Source organism: Tiliqua scincoides, chromosome 1 (genome assembly GCF_035046505.1).
Source record: "Tiliqua scincoides isolate rTilSci1 chromosome 1, rTilSci1.hap2, whole genome shotgun sequence".
Classification (NCBI taxonomy): domain Eukaryota; kingdom Metazoa; phylum Chordata; class Lepidosauria; order Squamata; family Scincidae; genus Tiliqua; species Tiliqua scincoides.
This window is the reverse complement of record NC_089821.1, coordinates 309,134,976-309,161,278: the sequence shown is the minus strand read 5'-3', so window position 1 is coordinate 309,161,278 and position 26,303 is coordinate 309,134,976. Positions and strand designations below refer to the sequence as shown.

The 26,303-nt window shown below is 48.9% G+C and overlaps 1 protein-coding gene and 1 pseudogene across 1 annotated transcript in view; both read left to right on the top strand.

The window, feature by feature from the left end:
- The first annotated feature begins 39 nt into the window (after positions 1–39).
- ARMH4 (armadillo like helical domain containing 4) overlaps positions 40–26,303 on the top strand; it is a 49,238-nt gene continuing 22,974 nt past the window's right edge. The window contains exons 1-2 of the mRNA XM_066624305.1: positions 40–282; positions 20,811–22,176. Coding sequence (XP_066480402.1) covers positions 40–282; positions 20,811–22,176 — 1,609 coding nt within the window. The remainder of the gene's footprint in view (positions 283–20,810; positions 22,177–26,303) is intronic.
- LOC136637708 (5S ribosomal RNA) lies at positions 12,938–13,054 on the top strand (annotated as a pseudogene).

Below are 26,303 nucleotides of genomic sequence, written 5' to 3'. Positions count from 1 at the left end.
CGGCCGGGCAGGGGGGCCTTCCGCTGCCCCGGCGCACCGATGTGTCCAGCGCGCCGCCTGACCCGGGAATTAAAAGCCCGCGTCCCAGCCGCCTCTCGTCGCCGCCGCCCCTCGCGCTCCCCACTCGGGACTGAGCTTCGCGTCCTCGGCGGCTCGGCCTCCGCTCCGGCTCCGCGCAGGCAGCGCGCAGACAGCCTCCCCGGCTGGACGGCCAAAGAGGTCCGACTGGGCGCCTTCGCTGCTGCCCCGCAGGGGAAGCCCTGCCAGTCTGCCGCAGCCGCTGTATGGGGAGGAGCCTGCAGCACCTGGACAGACAGACAGGGCGGGCAGACAGATGGACCACGGCGGAGCCCCTCGCGCTAGGGTCTGTGGAACTCCCTGCCACAGGATATGGTGACAGATTCAGTGGAGAGAGAGAGGTGCTGTCACACATACCAGGGCCATGGGACAGCCACTGAGTGTCTGTGGAACTCCTTGCCACAGTATATGCTGATAGATGAAGTGGATAGAAGGATGTTCTCCCTCTCACACAACACCAGAACCAGGCGACATCCACTAAAATTCAGTGTTGGGAGAGTTAGGACACACAAAAGAAAACATATATATATATATATATATATATATATATATATATATATATATATATTCGCTTCTCGGTTTTCACCCTAAACCCCACGCACCCCATGAGGTTAACGGACCGTGGCGAGGAGAACATAAGAACAGCCCCACTGGATCAGGCCATAGGCCCATCTAGTCCAGCTTCCTGTATCTCACAGCGGCCCACCAAATGCCCCAGGGAGCACACCAGATAACAAGGGACCTGCAAGGCCTCCTGGGAATTGTAGTTAAGAACATAAGAACAGCCCCACTGGATCAGGCCATAGGCCCATCTAGTCCAGCTTCCTGTATCTCACAGCGGCCCACCAAATGCCCCAAGGAGCACACCAGATATCTTGTCCTAGAGATGGGGGGGAGGCTCATGTCACAGTGCCTGTGGGTTCTTCCCAGTACTGTCCAGCTCACTATTGCAAAGGATGGAGGGGTAGGTCAGTGGGTGGGGGGCTGGGCAGTGAAAGTGGAAAGTTGCTGGACCCTTGTCCCCTTAGCTTTGCTAGCCACACCTATGAGTTGAACTGAGTATAAAAAGCTAGCTACACTTGCGCGTGATCTGAGGCAACTGGCTTTCTTGCTGCCTTGATTTGTTACCAGTCACAAACAAGCTGTTTTCTGCTATACCTTCCCTCAGAGTGTTAAATTAGTACGTAGCACTCTGGGTACTGAACCTCACGCTGCCTTTGTAAGTTCAAGAGCAACAACACTTTTGCAGCTCTTGATGGCCTTCCCTGACTCTGTGCTCTTAGATCCCATTACATCTTTGTATTCAGCGTCCCTCTTCCAACTGCACTGCTCAGCCACCAGAAGGTCTCCTGCTCCCTCAGATGACTGTCATTTCCCCACCATTGCCACTTTTGCCTGGAGCTTCCTCCTGGAGCACTTGTGAGATGCTACCTGTCTCCTTTCAGCAGCCTATGGCACACAGCCTCACTCCCCCACCCCCTACTGGAATTACATCCAAGTATATGTGATTGAAACATGGTTTCCCCTGTGTTAACCGTAGCCCTCTTCCTTTGTTGTATATCTCTTGGATAATTTCTTGATTGGGGCAGCAGCAGCCTGTTCTGAAGTAATCTGTAAAGCAGCAAGTACACATGCCATATGAAATATCTTTAAATGAATGAATGTATATTTACTAATGTGCCGCATTAAAATGTCCTAGAGTGGTCTGTCCACGTTCTCCTTTTGTTGAACCACTTCACTTGTATGATCAGAATTGAGAGGGGGGGGGAGAGAGAGAGAGAGAGAGAGAGACCCTCAAATTAAGTCTGTTATCCCCCCAGGACAACAATTTTCAATGTTTTTCTTATCATAGGACAGTTTTAATTATTTAATCCTATGGCAAAATGCAGCATCATTAAATAAAATTCACAATATACTCTCTCTCTCTCTCTCTCTCTCTCTCTCTCTAATATAAACAACAAGCAATAAATTATTAAAACAAGGTGAATAAAATCATGAATAAATTTACATTATATGTTATATATGAGTAGTTACTAAGTGACTAGACATGGCCAAATATCTAACAGCCCAATCTTATCCACGCTTTCTTGGAAGTAAGCCCCATTGACTCTAATGGGAGTTACTTCTGAGAAGACATGCATAGGATTGGGCTCTAAATAATTTAATCATTGGACAGCAGTACCCTCAAGTTGATGTATTTCCTGCATGGAGCTAGAATACCTTCTAAGGGGGCATTCCATTGCAACGTGATGTAAAGTTTGCGGAACATCATAGAACAGTCACCTCTATGGTCTTTTCTATGGTCTTCGCCTCTTATGATGTCATTTCCAGCTTCTCATCCAGGTTCAGCGGCTCTGTTTCTAAGGCCACTTTCTAAGTCCATTGTAATGAATTGTTTGTCTAGGCTGGTGGAAGAAGAGGAATAGACAATTCATTACTTCACACAGTTGCCCTAGAAACAGATCCACAGACCCAGAAAAGTTTTTCATCAATTTTCAGTTACTGTGGCCCAAACTCCCATGGCACACCTGCGGACCTTTTGTGGCACATCAATGTGTCACAGCACATCAATTGAAAATCTCTGCTCTAAAAACAGACTCTGTCCAGGAAACCAGAGAATGAAAGCTATTGTGATGTGAGCAGCAGTAGACCCTTCTTCTTCTGCAATGAAATATACCATTAATTCACAAGAATTACATGTCTAATCACAGCAGTCCCCCATAGAAAAGCTATCAACAACTGTAAAACCACAACTCTATCCAGCTAGGAATGATGCTCCTGGTGAACAGGATCTGAGTGCTAAATGGAAAAAAAAAAAAAAAGCAAAAGGAATGCTACAGACCATTCGGGTTCCAAACCCCAAAACTAGATAGCAGATGTCTTCTTCTATCCTTCTATCCCCTGGGGGCTAGGAATAAGAATAGGCCCTCGGTTTGGCTGTCCATGTCCTAAGAGGCAACTAAACAGCCACCGGGTAGATGGGACTTGTCAGCCTGGGAAGGCAGCTCATCTGAGAGAAGGAAAGCTCTGATCCCAAACCTCCACTGCCTTGTGGCTACATCCAGTTATGGGAAAGGCTTCAGGAGTAAACCTCGAGACAAAATCTGGAGCCAGAGTCCCTGAGGGAGTTCATGGCTGAACACAGTCCCGTTCTGGCAACTCCTGCGACGCCGCTGAAATCAACTGTATTGGTCTCTGCCTTTCCATTGGACCATTTCAGCGACGTGGAGAGGGGGAATTTGCTGCATGGGAAACACTCTATCCTCCATATCTACTTTACCCAGGCTTCGTGCACTGGAGAGAACACTCTGTTCCAGAACCATTTGTGTTGGCAACCTTCAGTCTTGAAAGACTATGGTATTGCGCTCTGAATGGTGGTTCTGGAACAGCGTCTAGTGTGGCTGAAAAGGCCGATTCGGGAGTGACAATCCCTTCCACACTGGGAGCAAGTGCATTCTGTTCCTTCGTCTGTCTCCCTGGCTATGGGCCTTCCTTCTTTGCATCTTTGCCTCAGACTGTCTGTTTTCTGTTGCATGGTGCAGAGTTGTCGATCCGCTTGTCGATTTTCACCCTAAACCCCATGCACCCCATGAGGTTAACGGACCGTGGCGAGGAGAACATAAGAACAGCCCCACTGGATCAGGTCATAGGCCCATCTAGTCCAGCTTCCTGTATCTCACAGCGGCCCACCAAATGCCCCAGGGAGCACACCAGATAACAAGAGACCTCATCCTGGTGCCCTCCCTTGCATCTGGCATTCTGACATAATCCAATTCTAAAATCAGGAGGTTGTGCATACACATCATGGCTTGTACCCCGTAATGGATTTTTCCTCCAGAAACTTGTCCAATCTCCTTTTAAAGGCGTCCAGGCCAGTCGCCATAACCACATCCTGTGGCAAAGAGTTCCACAGACCAACCACACACTGAGTAAAGAAATATTTTCTTTTGTCTGTTCTAACTCTCCCAATACTCAATTTTAGTGGATGTCCCCTGGTTCTGGTGTTATGTGAGAGTGTAAAGAGCATCTCCCTATCCACTCTGTCCATCCCCTGCATAATTTTGTATGTCTCAATCATGTCCCCCCTCAGGCGTCTCTTTTCTAGGCTGAAGAGGCCCAAACGCCATAGCCTTTCCTCATAAGGAAGGTGCCCCAGCCCCGTAATCATCTTAGTCGCTCTGTTTTGCACCTTTTCCATTTCCACTATGTCTTTTTTGAGACATAGGGGGGGACGCTTGAGGGGGGACGTACAAAATTATGCAGGGGATGGACAGAGTGGATAGGGAGATGCTCTTTACACTCTCACATAATACCAGAACCAGGGGACATCCACTAAAATTGAGTGTTGGGCGGGTTAGGACAGACAAAAGAAAATATTTCTTTACTCAGCGCGTGGTCGGTCTGTGGAACTCCTTGCCACAGGATGTGGTGCTGGCGTCTAGCCTAGACGCCTTTAAAAGTGGATTGGACGAGTTTCTGGAGGAAAAATCCATTATGGGGTACAAGCCATGATGTGTATGCGCAACCTCCTGATTTTAGGAATGGGTTAAGTCAGAATGCCAGATGTAGGGGAGAGCACCAGGACGAGGTCTCTTGTTATCTGGTGTGCTCCCTGGGGCATTTGGTGGGCCGCTGTGAGATACAGGAAGCTGGACTAGATGGGCCTATGGCCTGATCCAGTGGGGCTGTTCTTATGTTCTTATGTTCTAATACTCCAGGTGTGGCCTTACCATAGATTTGTACAACAGCATTATAATATTAGCTGTTTTGTTCTCAATACCCTTCCTAATGATCCCAAGCATAGAATTGGCCTTCTTCACTGCCGCTGCACATTGGGTCGACACTTTCATCGACCTGTCCACCACCACCCCAAGATCTCTCTCCTGATCTGTCACAGACAGCTCAGAACCCATTAGCCTATATGTGAAGTTTTGATTTTTTTGCCCCAATGTGCATAACTTTACACTTACTGACACTGAAGCGCATCTGCCCATTCTGCCAGTCTGGAGAGATCCTTCTGGAGCTCCTCACAATCACTTCTGGTCGTCACCACTCGGAAAAGTTTGGTGTCGTCTGCAAACTTTGCAACCTCACTGCTCACCCCTGTCTCCAGGTCATTTATGAAGAGGTTGAAAAGCACCGGTCCCAGGACAGATCCTTGGGGCACACCGCTTTTCACTTCTCTCCATTGTGAAAATTGCCCATTGACACCCACTCTCTGTTTTCTGGCCTTCAATCAGTTCTCAATCCATGAGAGGACCTGTCCTCTAATTCCCTGACTGTGGAGTTTTTTCAGTAGCCTTTGGTGAGGGACTGTGTCGAACACCTTCTGAAAGTCCAGATATATAATGTCCATGGGTTCTCCCACATCCACATGCCTATTGACCTTTTCAAAGAATTCTATAAGGTTCGTGAGCCAAGACTTACCCTTACAGAAGCCATGCTGATTCTCCCTCAGCAAGGCCTATTTGTCTATGTGTTTTGAGATCCTATCTTTGATGAGGCATTCCACCATCTTACCCGGTATAGATGTTAGGCTGGCCGGCCTATAGTTTCCCAGGTCCCCCCTCTTTCCCTTTTTAAAGATAGGTGTGACATTTGCTATCCTCCAATCTTCTGGCACCGTGGCAGTTTTGAGGGACAAGTTGCATACCTTAGTCAAGAGATCTGCAACTTCATTCTTCAATTCCTTAATAACTCTTGGGTGGATGCCATCAGGGCCCAGTGACTTATTGATCTTTAATTTATCAATGAGGTCTGAAACACCTTCTCTTTTAACCTCTAAGTCTCTCTTTTAACTCCTGGGTTAGGAGGGGCCGTTCGGGCAGCGGTATCTGCCCGAGGTCTTCTGCCGTGAAGACAGAAGCAAAGAACTCATTTAATTTCTCTGCCATCTCTAAGTCTCCTTTTATCTCCCCTTTCCCTCCCTCACCATCCAGAGGGCCAACCGCTTCTCTGGCGGATTTCCTGCTTCTAACATATTTGAAGAAGCTTTTATTATTCCCCTTAATGCTGCTGGCCATGCGTTCCTCATAGTCTCGCTTGGCCTCCCATATCACCTTCTTATATTCTTGCATTTCAGAGCCACCATTCAGAGCGCGATACCGAGTTTTCCGAGACAGAAGGATGCTAACATCATCTTCTTTCCTTCTTTGCAGAGCCCATACCAAATGGAAGGGAAAGTGTCTGCATGAGTAAGTGCCCAGGGCAGTAATCGAAGGCAAAAGCTTGTAGCCCTGCAGTTAAATAGGTATGGATCTGGTCAGTGCCCAGAAAGGATACCACTTGAGAACCCTGTGGGTGTTGTCTTGAGTACCACCAAAGAGAGGTGAGGTACAAATAAGAACCCAGGACTCTCAAGACAAAGTGGGATGTGAGGGGGAGGGAGGAGGCATCCTGATGTGGCTCAGGGCTGAACAAAATGGAAAGGGTCTAATTCTTGCTGTCCCCCCCCCCCCATGAGGCAGAGGCATCTCCAGTTGCAGCTGCTTCCTGGTCTCCATTTTCTCCTTGCACAATTTGTCCTCTTGTGAAAGGCAAAATTCAGGCTACCATGCAGCTACCCCACCCAGCTCCAGTTCTTGTGGGGTCAGAGACTTATGTTCAGCCCCTTTGAGCGGCATTTAACACACATGTAGGATAAACTCCATGGCCAAGTAGCATTTACTATTCTGTGAAATACCACCTATAGCACTCATAGCACTGGTTGAAATTAAAAGACAGAGGGTTGTCTTTGGCCCCCTACTCACATCTCGTATTTTGCCCACAGTTTGGAAGTATCCTTTTAGTAATTTGGTGACTTCCAGTTACAAGATTTTAGTCAGCAATCCACACAGTCTTGTGCCTTGTTCATTCGCATGATCATTGCCCTCTAAGGTGCCTTTGTGAATGTCTCCCTGGGTCCTCCTGCCTTAAGGGGACCTCCCTCCCTCCCTCATCTACCTTATTCTTTTCAAGATTGTGCCAAGTCGATTGGGCATTTCAGTATTTAGGACAGTGGGGGAAAAAATAACTTAGTATGAGAGGAAAGTGACAGATGGTGGTTTAAATTTAAACGGAGATTTTCTTTCTTCTCTCAGTATGCCTTTGTGAGCCCCCCCCCCCGGTCCAGTTTGGGGGTGGCTCCTCCCTTGTACTCACAGTACAATGGGGACACCATTGGGTAAAACAAGAGTCAATCTCCCCCATACCCTGTGGCAGCTGCATTGCTGGTGCCTACCCCTCCTGAGTTTCCTATAATGCAGTCGTGTGCCTCTTGCTTTGGGTGACTTCAGCAGCAGCGAAGGGCATATGGCATTATAGGACAGTCAAGGGGCAAATTTCAAATTCAGGAAAGGGGAAGGTCATGTTCAGCAGAGGCCCTCTGCAACTTTATTTAAAGGCTTCCTTATTGCAAGTTCTGCATCTTATTGCTTTCCGTTCAGCATTAGTGATTAGAATTGTCCCTGAATTTCTGTTACCAGCAAGGGGCAGGGGAATGGCCCATTTCTTCCTGTTCTTGTCTTTTTTAGCTTGTGAAATAGCACTACGGGGGGGGGGGGGGAAGCATTATTAATGATGTGGTCCGATGGCATGAAATGCAAGAGGTTCAGCTTGTGACAATTCTAAGCTAAACAAGGGAGGCACAGTGACTGTTTTCAGCAGTGTTGGCTGCGGCTGGTGGTAGATCTTTTAGGTTTTGCTGTGTTCATTTTCACCTGCAGTGGGTGAAAATCATAGTCTGGACTGAGGCTTCTATTTATTTGTCTTATGATTGCTGCTGCTGGGGAGACAGCTGGTGTACAGTATGCAGCACCCTTTTCTCTCTACCAACTGCCACAGGCACAAGGCAGGGGGAAGGTGGGAGGGCTGGCTGCTGGGAGGGGGGGCATGTCTTGCTGCTCCCTCTGCCCAATCTGAGAGCTTGGGAAGGAGTGGCTCATGAATATGAAAAGCCTGGAAGCTGCTCTCTGCTTTCCTCCCTTCCTTTCTTTCCTCCTCTTCCCAGTCTCCTGGCCATGAAGGTGGTGGTAGCAGAGCAGCTGAGTGCAGGATGATGGGGACCGGCAGAGATCTCTTCCTCCTGGGCACCTTGAAGATGCTGCCCGGCTAAAGAGACAGTGGATGTGCAGGTAAAGCAGGGCGGGGGCCCCCTGGATGCTTGCTGAGCAAGGGAGGTGACACCAGCACCCAAGGCCCAGGGAGAACTTGGCTGGGGAGAGTTCTCCCAAGTCGTGTAGCCCAAGCTCAGCTCTGGGCTCTGGACAGTAGGTGCACACAGAGCCCTGCGCAGGCAGGCCTCGCTGGGGTGGCAGGGTTTTCCCCTCCTCTTTCTACAAGCACTGAATCCCACCAGAGGAGCACATGGAGGCTGCAGCTGAACCTTCTTTGTGTGCGGGTGGAGGATGCCTCCCATTGCTGCTGCCAGCTCTGCCTTTTGTTTGGGGATTTGTGCTTCTCCCCCTCCTCATCTCTCCCCCCTCCTCTCTGTCGCCCAAAGATCAAATTTCCCTCAATTCATGGCTTTGAGTCCATTCATTCCTTTGGCTGTGGGTCAACTGGCTGGTGGAATTCCAAGGCCATTGAACCATTGTCCAGAGACAGGGCTGAAGGTGAGTTGGTTTTGCACCCCCCATTCTCTGGGCAAAGCTGGATTTTTTATGTTCAAAAGAGCCGTGAAATTGAGAGAACAAAGTAGAACAGGGGACTCAACTTCAGGATATTTGCCATGATTTGTCTGTTGTTGTGCATCAGTGTTGACTAGGGCTGTCGCCTTATTTGTTTTAACAGAAAGAGCCACACTGGTGCAATGATCAATACGTGTCCTGTTCTTCAGTGTTGTGATGCTTTGAAATTTGGGGGTAGTATTTTGGAGAGAGAGAGAGAGAATGAATGAATGAATGAATGAATGAATGAATGAATGAACGCATACCCTAGAAATTAAGGGGTTTGCTTCAAAATTGCTTCAAGAGAGAGAAAATATTTCCTATTTTAAGTCATTGGCTGCTATGTGTGCTTATTCCCATAACGAATTTGGAGGGGAGGGCAAAAGAGAAGTTCTTGCTTAGAAGTACAGTAGCTACTTTCTTTAAAAATATTTTTGCACCTCTGCCCTCTGCTGATCTGATTCCAGAAACTGCAGATGTCCTGGGCCTGTCGCTCCTTCTGTGTCTGCACAAGGCCCACTTAAGTTGTGGCCAATGAAGCTAAACCCAGTCCTCCAGTCATATTTTGTCCCAGGCAGGCAGGGAAAAGGAGAAGCTGATTGAGCCCCCATGTATGAGTCCTCATACATGACTTAAGAAACCTAGAGCCCAATCCTACACCCCCCCCCCGCCAATGCAGTGGTGACAAAATAGCTACCATGGCATCCTACAGTGGAGGAGCAGTTGCGGAGGTCTCCTCTGGGTAAGGGAACAATTTTTCCCATACCCAGGAGTAAATCTCTGAGGTTCGGGGGGGGGGGGATCTACTTCAACCAGAGCTAGCTAAATAGGTAGCGCAGGTCCATGTGGAGCCATGCTGCTGGATTGGGTCCAGGAAGGGGGTTAGGATTCGGCGGCCACCACCATCACTGAAACTGCCACCTGACCTGACCTGACCTGCCCATTTCCCCCTCCCCCACACTCCCCTGCCACCTTACTTTTGATGGTGGGTGACTCCAGATCCATTGGTGCACCAGGAAGGCTCCTGCCGGCCAACTTTCCTGGAAGTGTAAAAACAGAGTGTGCTGCCAGAGCACCTTTTATGACTGGTGCTGACTGTGTTATGGCTGTCAGTGCCAGTGGAAGAGACATGCCAGTAGATAATAGGATTGGGCCCCAAACGTTATGCAGACCTGGCCTAAAAACCATAAAAGTGTTATGCTGACCTGGCCTAAAAACCTGTGGTGAGCCCATTTTATCTTTAAAACAAGGTGAGCGGTTTGGAACCCAGGTCTCCTTGGCCCAAGTTCACCAGTTATTCTGTGGGCACCTTTTAATGTTTACCTACAAAGTTGCTTGAGAAAGAGATCTCCCTCCTGTGGCTTCGGGCGGTCACAAAAGGAGCCCTGGCCTTTTGCTAACTGCTTCCCCTCCTCCACGTGACCAGTTGGCCCCAAGAGGCAGAAGCCCAAAGCGTGATCTCTCTACTCATGTTTTCTGCCTTTGTTTTGATCCTCATCAGGAACTGAGAATGAACAGAAGCAATTCCTGCATTTTGCTCCTTTAGGGGGAAATCACACATTGTGCTCGAATGCGTGTAACAAAACCCCACATTTCTTTGAAAAGCAGCTACGGGAGGTGGAGGTCTGTGAGCTGAGAAGCAGTGGAGGGGATGGGAGTAAGCCGAGATGCTCACATCTTTCCCCATTGGCTACAATGCTGTTTTCCCTGACACTAAGGCTCCAGGTGATTATTACAGATGTGCCTCTGGAACCCTGTGAGGGGGAAAGCAAGTTGGGCATCATGATTTTGAATAACAACCTGGGTGGTGGGTAAAGGGTTAAATACCCTCTCTCCTGGATTGAGGAACTGGATTCTCCAGGAGGAAGTAGACAACTCTGGGTGTCCGGTGTGTGGTCATCTCCAGGACCAGCCAGCAAAAGTCTCAAATGTGTTTCCCAATGTTGTTGATTTGTATATCAAAACACCCTTACTACCCACCCTCCAGAATCCTTGATGTCTGCTGGCATCACTACATAAACATAGAAAGTGAGTTTTAATACAGTAACTCCTAAACTCCATGGAGGAAAGCTAAGATATGTATGCAATAAATTATGTGCCATTATCCAATGATGTGCCAGTCTCTTCTCCTCCCATTCTCCAATGCTCTAGCTCAGCACTCTCCTCTCCTCCACATATCCTCTTCCTCTCTGGTTCCATCTTCCTTTTCCAATCCAGGAAGGAGAAGGTGGAGCAGTGGAGATAAGGAGAAGGGCACCCGGGCAAATCTCCTGCCCAAGACAACCTCTTCAGTTGGCCTTATGGATGGGCTGACCCTGCTAGGTATTCAACTACTAGACATTACTTTAGGTATGTGAGTGGGGCTCGTGGGCTTGGTTTTATTCAGGAGGTAGCAGCTGGATCAGTACCATGGCATGGAGGAGAGAGGTTGAACCCTCTACCCCCCACAGTTCCAATCCAGATTTACGGTATAAAAACCAAGCACTCTGGCCCAAATCATGTGATCGTAGGGACATCTAAATTGATGCCCAACATTCTGTAGCTGGAGATGAATTGGGCCTAGTGGATCGCTTAGAAGCATACAGTGACTCCCCAGCCACCCCCAGTCTCCAAGCATCCTTCACTGGGAAATGCCAAAGAGGGCAGGTGAAATGATCTGCATTCTTAGAGAAAAGGTGGACATATATGACTGGGCATTATTGAGTAGTTAATTTATACAATATACGCGCCTCCATCTTTTTGCAATTAAAAATCCCTAAAGGAGATGGTTGTGAGATGAGCTGATGTTCCTGAAGCTCTGTTTATTCGAAGCCAGAGAGATTTTTGAATGCTCTCAATCAATATGGCAAATCCAGTCCTCTCTGCCTTTCCGTGTTTCATCTTCCCAACAGCACACAGCTCTAGGGTTTTGTCCGTTTTCCTCACACTTCGTCAGCCCCATGCTCCCCATGCACTTTGTCTCTTCAGCCAGTGGGGTAGCTAGAGGGGGTGCAAAGCACTAAGTTTTGCAGGGAGCCTCAGCGTAGTGTGCAAGCGTCCTCCCCATCCCCTTCAGAGACATTCTGGGAGCAAAATGGAGACACATGCCTGACTCGGGGGGAGGCGAGGGGCTGCTTGAACGCTGGGGTGAGGCTCCCTGCAAAACCTCACACCCCGTCTAGCTATGCCACTGTCTTCAGCATTCCAGCAGCACACACATCCTCCTGCCCATGGCTTCTGTGTGAGATCTTTTTTTTCTTTTTGCACAAGCTGACCTTCTACTTCCTTAGAGCAATTAAACTGTTAACTAATATTCCAAAACCAAACTTGCCCCCTCAGCAGTTGAATGTTTGTGAGCTGTCACACCCTGCCCTCTTGTGGTCCTCTCCCTGGAACAGGGAGAGCTGTGGTCCCCTGTTCCGTTCATGGCACACAAGAAGGGAAGGAGAAAGAACATCTGCCCCGGACATCTTTCTCTCTATCCATCTACGCAGTCTTTTGCCCTGGCCGGCCCCTTCCTGTTCACCCTGGGGGCTCAGAAGAGTTGGGAGGTGGTATACTGCACCCTCTGCCTCCTGCACCCGTTCCCCTTGCAGCTTCTGAAGTGATGGGGTGGGGGTCCACTGCACCCTCTCTCTCCTCCACCCGGGATCACTCTTCTCACTGAATGTCAGCAGCCTCCTTCTGATTCTCTCAGCGCTCTCACCCTCAGCTCCTATATGGTGCGCCAGACTGAGCCCCTCTCTCCTTTTAGTCCTGTCCCTTCCACCCCATCATTTCTCCCACCCTGTGCTCCACTGCAGCCCTGCACTCTGTTTCCTCCAACTTGGAGGGGTTTAGTTCCTATTGAGGAGTTGGGCAAGAGGCCAGGCTGCATATCTCCTTCTGTGCTAGCACATGTGAAGTACGCCCCAAAGCAGGGGCAGTGCGACTTGGAATGCCACTGGAAGTCATCTTGGTCCACTGCCCCTGGGCTAAAAAAATACCCCAAACCTTTACCATGCTCCCTGTAAATGAAACTGGAAGTCCTGCACTTCCATGATTCAAGGCAGTGCTATGAGAAGCATGGTGAGTAACAGAATGATGTGCTTGTGCTTTAGTGAGCATGAAATAGATCATTCTTGGATTGACTGGCAGTTTGTAGGAAGACAGCAGCAGAAGACTTGGAATGAAAGGAACCCCCAATCCACTGCCCCCTCAGACTCCTGGCAATCTGCCACCAACATAGCCTGCTTGACAGCAACTGTTACCCTGCACATGCCCGATCTTGTCTGATCTCGGAAGCTAAGCAGGGTCAGGCCTGGTTAGCACTTGGATGGGAGACCGCCTGGGAATACCGGGTGCTGTAGGCTTATACCATAGTCTTTCCAGACTGAAGGTTGCCAACCATATACCATAGCCTGCTTCTAGGGGCTGTATGGCTGGACCAGCCCTGCCCCACAGGCTTCTGTGATGTCACAGAGGTCTCTGGACTTTGTGTGAAAAGGTTTCCACAACTTTGCCAGTAGGTGATGTTGTGCCAAAATAACTGTTCAGTTGTTTTTTTTTTAATGGATAAGGGCATTTTGTTAAATCCATCTTAAATTTGAACCTATTGCTTTTTGTTTAACCCCTTTAAAACAGGCTGACCTAAACTTGTGGAAGAATCTGCACCACTTCCTGAGAGTTAGTAGCCCAATTTGCCAAAGATCTCCATGCGGCAATGTAGCAACACCAGTTTTGCACCCCCTGCATCCTGCAGGGTGGTTTCAGCCTCCAGAGGCCTCCCCAAGGCAAGGGGGTCTACTCAATATTGCTGGCGCAAGTCCATGTGGGCTGGGGAAGGCAGACTGAGTCCAGGAAAGGGGTCAGGTTTCGGTGTGTACCACTGCTGCCCAAACCACCCCCTCTTTGGTCCCAATCCGCCCTTTTCCCCACGATCCCCTTCCCCACCATCCTCTGTGCATATTCACTAGGGCCAGTGGGCATCTGAAGTCTGCTGTTGCATGGAAGCAACCACTCCGTTTGCCACAGTGGACAGGCTGTGGACAATGGCATGTGGCCTTTTGCATCAGCTAGAAAGCACTTTGCGCCACTTTGCGCCACATTTTTTTTCAGTGGCGCTAGGTGCCTTTAGGATTGGGTCATATGTCTCTGAATAACCAGGGCAGGGAACACTTTTCCTTGTGTTTGGATTGGTCTGTGCCTCTCCCGGCTATTGTTTGTCTTCAGCTGTGCTTGGCTTCCTGACTCTCTCTTGAATAACCTGGGGCTTTTGTTCTGCTAACTTCATTATAGAGTACATCAGTTCTCTAGTAGTAGTTGGCAACCTTCAGTCTCGAAAGACTCTGGTATCGCGCTCTGAAAGGTGGTTCTGGAACAGCATCTAGTGTGACTGAAAAGGCCGATTCGGGAGTGACAATCCCTTCCACACCGGGAGCAAGTGCAGTCTGTCCCTGGTCTGTCTCCCTGGCTATGGGCCTTCCTTCTTTGCCTCTTTGCCTCAGACTGTTGGCCAAGTGTCTCTTCAAACTGGGAAAGGCCATGCTGCACAGCCTGTCTCCAAGCGGGCCGCTCAGAGGCCAGGGTTTCCCACTTGTTGAGGTCCACTCCTAAGGCCTTCAGATCAGTTCTCTAAACTGGGGCATAGAGTTTGCTGAACTGTGAAGCCAGGGGAGACTATCGTGTTTCATTGGTTCTTCCTACCAGTGGAGAAGACTGGCCTGGTATAAGCCCTTTTCAGTCTGCACCACTTCAGAATGCAGGCAAAGAAAACCCCATGGCAAAGAAAACCCTCTGTGTGTGGAAAGCAGATCTTTCAAGGAATACGTTTTCTAGTCTTACCTTCTCTACAATATAATAGATTTGTATGTGCAGGGAGATCTGTTTCAATTTCTTTTCACACTTTGTTTTTTACATGCGTGATAACACTTTCAAACACACTGAAGCCCCCAACACTGCGATTTTCAATTGGTGTGCTGTAGCACATTGTCGTGCCATGAAAGGGCCACAGGTGTGCCATGGGAATTTGGAGTACAGCGGTTGAAAATAGATGAAAAACTCTTCCGGGTTCCACGGCTCTGTTTCTAGGGCAACTGTCTGTAGTAACGAATTGGCAGAGCTGGCGGGGGAATGGGGACAGGGAATTCATTACTACAGACAGTTGCTCTAGAAACAGAGCTGCTGAACCTGGAAGAATGTCCCAGAGCATGAAAGGGCACAAGCCTAACCAGGTCTACTCAGATGTAAGCCCTATTTTGTTCAATGGGGCTTACTCTCAGGAAAGTGTAGTTAGGATTGCAGCCCAAGTGACATCACAAGAGGTGAAAACCATAGAGAAGACTACGGTGGTCAGTGTACCATGAGAAGAAAAATGTTCATACCCTAATACATGATGATATTAATGGAAGAATAAGCGTGGAATTATGCAGTCAGTTATTTTCCACTCATTTAATATCTGTTGCTCGTCTCGGGCATCTGAAGGCCATTTCACGTTTTATTTTTTCAGACCTGAAATGTTTCACATGTACACCAAAAAACCATAAGCACGTTTATTCCAAACGCATGTTCAGATCATGTGCGAAACTGACTTTTTTATCCTGTGACAGCAGAGGAATGTACAAAGAGGTTGTGTTATGGAGTAATGAGAATCATCCAACAAAATCATTTCTTTTCTTCCTACTTGTCCATCCATATTGGCGGACCTTGGATAAATAATGAAAGTAGTTTAGTCAGGCACTGTATTCAGATATTTTAGGACCCCAATCCTATCCAACTTTCCCATGCTGATGCAGCCACAGTGCAGCCCCAAGGTAAGGGAACAAACGCTCCCTTACCTTGGGCAGATCTCCATGACTGCCTCCCCACCACAGATGCAGTGCACGTCCTGTTGGCATGGCCGCATCAACACTGGAAGGTTGGATAGGTTTGAGCCCCTAATTACCAAACCTTTCTGGTGCTTCTGAATCAGCCTCCCTCCATAGGGCAGTATGTTGAGAGATGGCAGCTGACAGCTGTCCACAGCTTTTCCCATCAAGTGAACCAACAGGATGTCATGTTCTCTGTGCTTCAGGGATGGAGGTGTTTTTGTGGAATATGAACAGCAGTTCTGTTTATAGGCACGGTCGGCAGGAGCTGGGTTTGTGCCAGCCAAAATCCTCACTCCAGCTCCATCTCTGCAGCAGTTTTCACCAGTACTGGACTTGTCTTGGAGATGGCTCAGGGCAGTGCTTCTGTGTTGCCCACTAGGGCTGCTTATGCTTCAGGATTGGCCTGGGGGTTCGCAGGATTGGCTTTGATTTCCAGGTGACAATGGACAGCAATCCTGGAGATTTTAACAGGGCTTCCTTGGCTTAGAGTCCAACCTTATCTCCTGCCAGCCTCACAGATGCAACTGCACCAAAAGGCGCATGCTGCATCTAAAGGGGTATGCGTATGGGTGAAGCGAGGGCAAACAGGCAGTAAGTATAAAAGACTTGTAATCTCCCAGTAGACCTGGAAGTTGCCCGTGGGTCTTCTCGGATGGTCACCACCATTTTTGGTGGCATATATCTGCTGAGAAAAAAAGAGGTGGGTAGCTTCAAAAAGGAGAGGTTAGAATCTGACATGCTTCATTGCTACCAGAACCACCCCCTCCTGCTACCTCCATGCCCCCAATCCTTCCCCCCTTACTGCCCAGTCATGCCCCTGGTCCACCCCTTTACAGCCCACCCCCTGCCCCCACCACCAAGCTTTGTTGGAAGGCGCTTCTGTCCCTGCCACTGTGCGCAAGACTTCTGTGGCCTCTCCAGTAGCAGGTCAGAAGCATGTGGCTCTGTGTGCTTCATGGAAGGCTGTTTCTGAGGACTGTAAAGCATGCCCAGCCTCAGGATCACTAGTTCCAGCGGGGGGGGGGGGGTAGGATTGGGCAGTTAATGACAATACATCCTGTTGGAAATGTCTCCAGGAATAGCTTCAGTCAGATCTGGTAGTCTTGTGACCTATTCCCAGGTAGTGGCTACATAGCCATGATCAGGGCCTGTATCCTTCCTCTCATCATGTGCTCAGCATGCAGTGCAATCTGCATGTTTACTCAGAAGTAAGCCACACTGTGTTCAGTGGGGTTTATTTCCATGTAAGTGTTCATAGCTTCCCAATGGTTGGCAGCCTTCAGTCTCAAAAGACTGGTGTAAGTCTACAGCACCGAGTATTCCCAGGCAGTCTCCCATCCAAGTACTAACCTGGCCTGACCCTGCTTAGCTTCTGAGATCAGACAAGATCAGGCTTGCAGGCTTCATGCATTAACTTCCTAATTTGAGAAAAGGTTGACCACAAAGCAAGTGCAAACTCTGTTTTGTGAGCCTAGTTTGCAGGCAAATTACAGAGGAAGGAGGCAAACTGTTGGGTACCGTTCTTGGTCAGATTTATCAGTAAATTTTAGCAGTCTGATCCAGGGCCTATGAGAAGAATTTTATCAGGGGGTACAAAGTTTCTTTTGGGCCCCTTCCCAAAGAGGGAGGGGAGCAATGGGCGCAGGCAGAACTGGGGGGGGGGCAAAATTGGGCAGGGAGAGGGTACTGCCAGCCACAGTGGTCTTTGGACTATTAGTTCAAAATCTTTGGCGCCCAGGTCTAGTAGGCTTCTTGATGCAGAGCATAAGAACATAAGAACAGCCCCACTGGATCAGGCCATAGGCCCATCTAGTCCAGCTTCCTGTATCTCACAGCGGCCCACCAAATGGAGCACACCAGGGAGCACACCAGATAACAAGAGACCTGCAAGGCTTCCTGGGAATTGTAGTTAAGAACATAAGAACAGCCCCACTGAATCAGGCCAAAGGCCCATCTAGTCCAACTTCCTGTATCTCACAGCGGCCCACTAAATGCCCCAGGGAGCACACCTGATAACAAGAGACCTGCATCCTGGGGCCCTCCCTTGCATCTGGCATTCTGACACAGCCCATTTCTAAAATCAGGAGGTTGCACAAACACATCATGGCTTGTAACCTGTAATGGATTTTTGCTCCAGAAACTTGTCCAAAGGCATCCAGGCCAGATGCCGTCACCACATCCTGTGGCAAGGAGTTCCACAGACCAACCACACGCTGAGTAAAGAAATATTTTCTCTTGTCTGTTCTAACTCTCCCAACACTCAATTTTAGTGGATGTCCCCTGGTTCTGGTGTTACGTGAGAGAGTAAAGAGCATCTCTCTATCCACTTTATCCTTCCCATGCATAATTTTGTATGTCTCAATCATGTCCCCCCTCAGGCGTCTCTTTTCGAGGCTGAAGAGGCCCAAACGCCGTAGCCTTTCCTCATAAGGAAGCTGCCCCAGCCCCGTAATCATCTTAGTCGCTGTCTTTTGCACCTTCTCCATTTCCACTATGTCTTTTTTGAGATGTGGCAACCAGAACTGGACACAATACTCCAGGTGTGGCCTTACCATCGATTCGTACAACGGCATTATAATATTAGCCGTTTTGTTCTCAGTACCTTTTCTAATGATCCCAAGCATAGAATTGGCCTTCTTTACTGCCGCCGCACATTGGGTCGACACTTTCATCGACCTGTCCACCACCACCCCAAGACCTCTCTCCTGATCTGTCACAGACAGCTCAGAACCCATTAGCCTATATCTAAAGTTTTAATTTTTTGCCCCAATGTGCATGACTTTACACTTACTTACATTGAAATGCATCTGCCACTTTGCTGCCCATTCTGCCAGTTTGGCGAGATCCTTCTGGAGCTTCTCACAATCACTTCTGGTCTTCACCACTCGGAAAAGTTTGGTGTCGTCTGCAAACATAGCCACCTCACTGCTCAACCCTGTCTCCAGATCATTTATGAAGATGTTGAAAAGCACCGGTCCCAGGACAGATTCTTGGGGCACACTGCTTTTCACCTTTCTCCACTGTGAAAATTGCCCATTGACACCCACTCTCTGTTTCCTGGTCTTCAACCAGGTCTCAGTCCAGGAGAGGACCTGCCCTCTAATTCCCTGACTGTGGAGTTTTTTCAGTAGCCTTTGGTGATGGTAGAGCCCAGGTCCACCCAACCATACGGCAACTAGATAACGTAATATGGAAGGGGAGGGGGAAATCAGGGTTTAGAGCAGTGATTTTAATCTTTTCCATCTCACGGCACACTGACAAGGTACAAAAATTGTCAAGGCACACCATCAGTTTTTTGACAATTGACACGGCACACCATGCTGTTGGTGGGGGGCTCACTGGCCCCACTAATAAATTGCCCTTCCTCAAACTCCCATGGCACACCTGCAGACCATTCACGGCACACCAGTACGCCAAGGCACAGTGGTTGAAAATGGCTGGTTTAGACTAGAGGATTGTCTTGCAGAGGCTTGAAGGGACCAGTTGTTAGCAGAGTGATAGAGTTGAGGAGAAGAGAAAATTAAGGGCTAATGAGCAGAGGCGTCGCTAAGGTTTATGTCCCCCGGTGTGAGAGCACATTGCATTACCCCCAAGATGAACCTCCTCCCATACCAGACCACACAGAATAAATTACAATTTCATACGTACAGCCAAAATGCAGTGGCATCACTTGGGTTGATTGAATTTATTTGTTTTGATATACAACAGTACAGGTCACCCAACAAGTCAGTAACCAGCAGAAAACCAGTGGCCAACTTGATGACACTCATGCAACTGAATAAGTGTTCTAGTATTAGCTTGAATACATGGAAATGAAAGCTGACTTGTATAGCAGCATAGCTGATGACCCTGCCACCCTGGGTCACACCCGCCGCTCTGGATCACACCTGCCACCCTGCTCCCCACCAGGAAATAATTGTGATGACGTGATGACATCATCGCCATTACTTCCTCGCCATTACAATCCCTCGCAGCCATTCAGATGGAGCTAGTCGCTGTGAAGGGGAGAGAGGCCATCCATGATTTGCTCTTTTTCCAAAGCAGATGAAGTGGCCGGCTTCTCAGAGTGGCATGCGTTTGCCCCAAGTGGCTGCGCGCTGTTAAGAACATAAGAACAGCCCTGCTGGATCAGGCCATAGGCCCATCTAGTCCAGTCTCCTGTATCTCACAGCGGCCCACCAAATGCCCCAGGGAGCACACCTGATAACAAGAGACCTGCAAGGCCTCCTGGGAATTGTAGTTAAGAACATAAGAACAGCCCCACTGGATCAGGCCATAGGCCCATCTAGTCCAGCTTCCTGTATCTCACAGCGGCCCACCAAATGCCCCAGGGAGCACACCAGATACCAAGAGACCTGCAAGGCTTCCTGGGAATTGTAGTTAAGAACATAAGAACAGCCCCACTGGATCAGGCCATAGGCCCATCTAGTCCAGCTTCCTGTATCTCACAGCGGCCCACCAAATGCCCCAGAGAGCACACAAGACAGCAAGAGACCTGCATCCTGGTGCCCTCTCTTGCATCTGACATTCTGACATAACTCATTTCTAAAATTGGAGATTCCGAGTGGCTGCACACCTGCTTCATCTTCATCATTTTTTTTTAAAGCGGATAAAGCAGGCAGCCACTCGGAGGACTGTCTCACCATCCCCAACAGAGTGCTGCCTGGGAGCACAACATCCCCCCAGCCCTCCCTTAGCTACACAAGTGGATTCATACGAACACCTTATTGGTTCTCTGTTGTGTCATAACACCTCACCAGCTCTCAGAACAATCCGTCTCACTGGTCAGTTTTGAGTTTTAAAAAATCTACTTTTTGTTACATAAGGCAGTTGTGTTTTCATTTTCTGGTTATTTGGCTATAACCTTTGATAGGTTACAGATATCTTGATGTAGTTTGTTTCATTGCATTCTGCATTAAATTACCCATCAAAGGACATATGACATGATGACATTATTTGAAAATACCAAGATTTTCACAGTAAATAGTGGTGTCACTCCCGCTAAGGGTGTCACCTGGTACGTTCCGCACTTCTGCATCCTGTAGTGATTCCACTGCTGATCAGATAAAGTCAAGGGATAATTGGTGGTAAGTACTTCCAGTAGAACTGGCCTGAGCCAAGACACACTGCACAGCTGATTTCCCTAATGGTAGGGAGCTAGCAGTAGCTGATAGAACCGTATCCAATGTTTCAGTGCAATTCAAAGTGCTAATTTGCAAGGAAAACAAAATGATGGCTCTGTTTGGCTTCTTGTTTCCAGGGCACTGGCACCATTTGCTCTCCTCATTTCCATGTGCAGCTTCCCTCCAGCATGAGCCCACGGACCGGCTTTCCAGTGTGCATTGCCATCTGCCTGGTTCTGCTCAACGCCTGCAGCCTGCAATGCTTTGCTTTGCGAAACACAGAGGAAAGGCACAGAAGGCAACTGCAGCAGGCTGCAGGGGCAGGCAGCCGTTCTGAAGGAGTGGAGAGCGCTAGGCTGTCGAACCCGGAGAGTGAAGTAGGCTTGCCTGTGCAAACCGCTGCCTCCGAAAGCCTGCATGGAGCCTCAGCAGGGGCATCACTAAGCACAGCCATCCTGGCTAAGGCGACACTACAAACCCTTCTGGGTATTCATGGTCTCCTGGGAGGCCAGAGTTTGGATGTTTACACCACTGCCATCCCAGGGGCTGAGGATAGTGAAAAGCAGCTGGTTTCCAACGGGCCCAATAAAGAGCTGGATGAAAATGCATCACACAAGTCCCTGCTCCCCATGGTTGTGACAGCTCCAATCCCGGACATCAGTGGGGATGTACTTAGTGGCCCTGCAGCTGAGACGACAGAGGGGGATGGTGGTAGACCACAGCTTGATTCTACAGGAATCCTGAGTGGTGGTGGTGGTGGTGGCTTAATGCTAAGCACCCCAGAAAAAGAAGTAAGTGCTGACCCTTCACGCACACCTCAGCTGACTACAGAAGATTTGCCATCCTTGCTCCCTACCACAGTCCTCTGTGATCACTCTGCAAGTTCTTTGCCTCTGGATAGTCAGTTCATTGATGCTGGACAAAGATCCACTGGAGACAGGCTCTCCACTGCAACAGGAACTAGTGCGATGGTGAAATCCACATTATCTCCTACTGGTGCCATCTTAAATGTGGATGTCTCTACTAGTCGGGAGGCCTTGAAAGTCATGCCTACCAGTGCCATGGCTGCTGTGGCCGTGTCGTTGCAGAGTGATGATTGGGATGACACAAAATTAGAGTCTGCCAATCGGGTGAGTGCTTTGCAACCTGTGCCGGGGGATCGGCGGCAAATGATGACGGAGCCAAATCTGGCAGCCGGAGGAGAGGAAGAAGAAGATGACGTGAAGAAGGCCCTGCCACCGAGGTTATCAGCGACCCCAGCGAAAGAAAGGCAAGATGTGCAGCTTGGGTCAGACAAGGCATCTGTCCAGGGGGAAGACTGGCTAACAGTTTCCACTAGCCTGAAGCCTCTCCGTGCCACTGATCCCTCAGTAAAGGCCAAAGCTCCTGGTGGAAGTGCAGTCCAAGAGGTAGATGGCATCGTGACGAGCCATTCCAGATTGTTTCCAGAGACTGCGACGACAACTGATGTGACCAAGTCAGACGCCTTCCAAACCCCAAGAGGTAATTCTTTCCTCATCTCTGCTCCCTTTGCTGTTATTCTTTTTAAGCATTTACTTACTTTACTTTTAGTGAGCTAACTGGTACAAGGGAATTTGGCCTAATGTGAGTCCATCTTTGTACGTTGTCCATCCATCTTTGGTGCCATGTTCTGATTTGTCCCAAATATCCACTAGAGATCTGGTCTGAACGAGTCAAGTGATCCCACTAAGTTTCATTGCCTGAGGTCTGGCTGAGGCCTGATGGCCACTGCCTTAGACAACTTTAGAAGGGAATCAGACAAATCTGTGGAGAAGTGGTTCCCAAACTGTGGGTCTGGAGCCACAACCTGATTTTTAGTGGGTCGCCAAAGGGTGTGGAAAGATCAGATAACTAATTGACTCAAGCCCTGAGGCCTGAGGTATTCAATCTGTGCGTCCCGCCTCCCTAGTGAGGTGTGGCTGGCCTCCAGGGGTGTTGCCAGGCATCTTGGGGAGAGAGGCTGGACTGGGCTGCTCTGCTCAGCTGCACCTGTTGCCTTGCTGCTTTTCTGCAGCTGTGAACGATGTGGGTGGGGCAGCGTGAGGCTGGGAGGGCGTGTGAAACATGGTGGGGGGAGGTGGGAGAGACGGCTGGCTGGGCAGGCAGAGGTGCCGCATCTTAGCATGGAGCTCTCTCCATGTGCACCCTCGCCCCAAGGACTGCATTTCCCAGTGTGCCCCTCGCCATCCTGGGATTGGTCAAGGCTGGAGGAGAGAAGAGTGTGGAGGTGCTGCATCTCAGCAGCACAGGGGTGCTCTTGGCGGGCTTCAAAGTGGGAGGGAAGAGTAAGTCCTCCACTTGGGGAGCCCAGCCTGCTCTTAGTGTCCAAATGCCCCAGCCTGCATCCCTCCGTCTTGGCTGGGGGGAATGGGGTGGCATCTGCATGCTGGGTGTATGTGTGTGAGCAGCCCCCCCCATCTACTTTGGGGGTGAGTTGTAATCTTGCTGGTTATGGCTGTAATCCTTCCCACACTTTCCTGGGAGTAAGCCCCATTGACTCAAATGAGGCTTACTTCTGTGTAGACCTACATAGGCTTGGGGTCTGTGTCAGCTTAACCCAGGATCCTCACCTTTCTCTTTTTCCTCCCCCTCCCAAAAAGATAAAAAAGCCACTCTTGATGGCTTTGTCTCCAAAAATTGATTAAAAATAAAAATCCCCATTCCTTTTTGGCCATCCCCTTTTTCCTCCTGCTTCCTTTGGCGGGGGGGGGGGGCGATACTCTGTTGGCTGCTATTGTAAGACAAAAGGCACAATCCTAGCTAGGTGTACTCAGAAGTAAGTCCTATTGTGTTCAACTGGACTTACTCCCAGGAAAGTGGGGTTAGGATTTCAGCCAAACAGTCTCTAGGTCTCAGTTTGCATCAATTTGCAATTAGCAGATGCACACAAAACAAAGTCTTCCCCTCCCTCAGCAAATTCATCCCTTTCTCCCTTTCCAAAACCTTCCAGGTGTGCTGCTAACAAACTCCGGGCACAATCCTAACCAGGTCTACTCAGAAGTAAGTCCTATTTTGTTCAATGGGGCTTACTCTCAGGTAAGTGTGGTTAGGATTGCAGCCACGGAGTGCTGGCAGCTGTTTTTTTTTGTTTCCAGTGTATAATTATAACACCTTCATCCCCATTTTGGGGGTAACTGAGGTGAGGTGTTGTAATGGGGAGCCGTGGCCAATGGCTACAAGGAGCAGGGGAAAAGTTAAAGAACCACTGCCTGAGGCTATTCAAAAATCAGAAACTGTAGCTGTTAATTGTCCTGCAAAGAGCTCAGCTCCTACAGTTTGCAAGCATGTGTAAACATAGGGAGATGAATGTTTGAGGGTTTTTTACTGGTCAATATTTATTTATAAGTAATAATATTTCTTTCTAGATCCTTTTTAAAAAGTCTGGTAAACCTAGGTGGATCCTGATAGTGTCATTTTAAAAAGTGGGTCTTGGTGCAATAAAGTTTGGGAACCACTGCCTTCGAGGATGTCTTTCAACAGCTGTTAGTCCTGGCGGCTACAGGGAGCCGAGATGTTGTAGGCCAGGGGTGCTCACACTTTTTTTGGCTCAAGAGCTACTTTGAAACCCAGCAAGGCCCGGAGATCTACCAGAGTTTTTTTTACAATGTTCGCGCCATCATAACATATAACATTTATGTGTACAATGTATGTTGGTGTACCTTGAGCCCCACTGAGTATAACAGGACTTACTCCTGAGTAGACATGCCTAGGATTAGGCTGTGAGGCTGCAATCCTAGCCACACTTACCTGGGAGTAAGCCCCATTGAGTACAATGGGGCTTACTCCCGGCGTTTCCTCCCAGAGGCACCTGAAGGGGGGGGTCGGCACTCCGCGATCGACTCATTTTGCCTCACGATCTACCGGTAGATCACGATCCACCTATTGAGCACCCCTGTTGTAGGCCATAAGTGGGGTTTCTGATGTTGCCTTCTTGCATTTTTCACAATTTTGATTGTTTTGTCTTATGTTTAAATTGATCACAGCAATTTGTAATTTGAATTAGTTTTGACCTGTGACTGAAAGTAGTGGTGTAGCTGGTGTGGTGCAAAGCACTAAGTTTTGCCGGGAGCCTTACCGTGACGTGCAAGGGGCCCCTCCCCTTTGGAGCCAGGTGTCCCCTTTCATTTTGCTTCCCCGCCTGAATGGCTCCAAAGAGGAAGGGGATAGGCCGTTTGCACACCTTGGTGAGGCTCCCTGCAAAACTTAGTGCTTTGCACCCCCTCTAGCTAGGCCACTGGCTGAAAGAGATGAGACTGTTGCTCAAACCTTTTATAAAATCGCCCTCTTGCAACACATAATGAGACAAAAACAGCTGCTAAGTTTTCAAACAGCAAAGGAGTCAAACAGGTACTTGAAATAAACACAACAGAAAGGTTAAACATCAAAACCTTTGCAAACGGAAAGGTTTTCATTTAGTATCCCCATGTCCTCGTCGAGTCATAACCACCTCTATCAGTTTGCAGAGTGCAAAGCTGCCCTTCCATGGGGCTGGGCTACAAAGCTGGGGAAAGTTTGCCCATGACATGTGGCAGAGGCATAACTCGCGTGTATCGTGGTGTCACTTCCGGCTTCCCCCTGGAGGAGAGGTGCTCACTGCAGCAGCTTCTTGCTCTCTGTTCCTTCTCCTGCGGAGGCCGCCAGCTTCTCCTCTGCATTGAGAGTGGAGCCTGGGGGGCAGTCATGAACCTCCTCCAGTGGAACTCCCTGGAACTGGTGCTCTGCAGGCTCTGCCCTAGTTACACCTCCGGGCAGAGGAAAGGAAGCTCGTCCCACCCTACCTTAGCAATGTTCGTTCAGGTCGGAAGAATTGTTGAGGCTGCACTCCAACGCTTCCCCTTCTTTTCATGTTAGACAGCAGTGGTTCCCAAACTTTTTGTACTGGGACCCACTTTTAAAAATGACACTCTTTCGGAACCCACCCAGCATTATGAGACTAAAAAAAGAAAAAGTTTCATTTTGCCAGCCGCTCAAGTTCCTGTTTTTATCCTTTTTACTATGGTGGGGGGGGGGGGGACCTTCTGGAGCATTTGTTGAGCTCCACGTTCATGGGACTGAGGCCATTCTGGTGGTGTTGTTTTTTTCCCCTTCACCTAGCCTTCAAGAGGAGCTAAGGCAACTAAGGAACTAAGGAGCTAAGGAACATAGGTGCGGTTCAGTTTCACTTTCCATAGGGCTCAATGATCTTTCCTTGTCAGCTTGAAGTGGGGAACTTCCTTCTTGAGTGTTTTTGGGGGCCTGGGTTCGTTGGCCTGGCCTTTGAAGTTCCTTTGCGTTCCTCTTGGCCTAGCCTTTGAAGCAGATTGAAACACATTTGCCTACTTGCAATTAAATGTGCATGGGCTGCTCAGTTTCTCTTTCCAATGGGGCTCAATTCATTTTCCTTGTCAGCTATTAGCTTGTTAGTTTCGGGTTCATGACCCACCAACAATCAGGTTGAGACACACTGGCGGGTCCCGACCCACAATTTGGGAAACATAAATCTAGATTATCTTGTCTGCATAAAGTTTGAGTGATGCGTATTTTTTAATTTTTCTCCAAATTTTCCATGTTTTTTTCCTGGAAAACTGGGGGGGGGGGAGGAAGGTGTTTGCTATTTTTGCATGATTTGA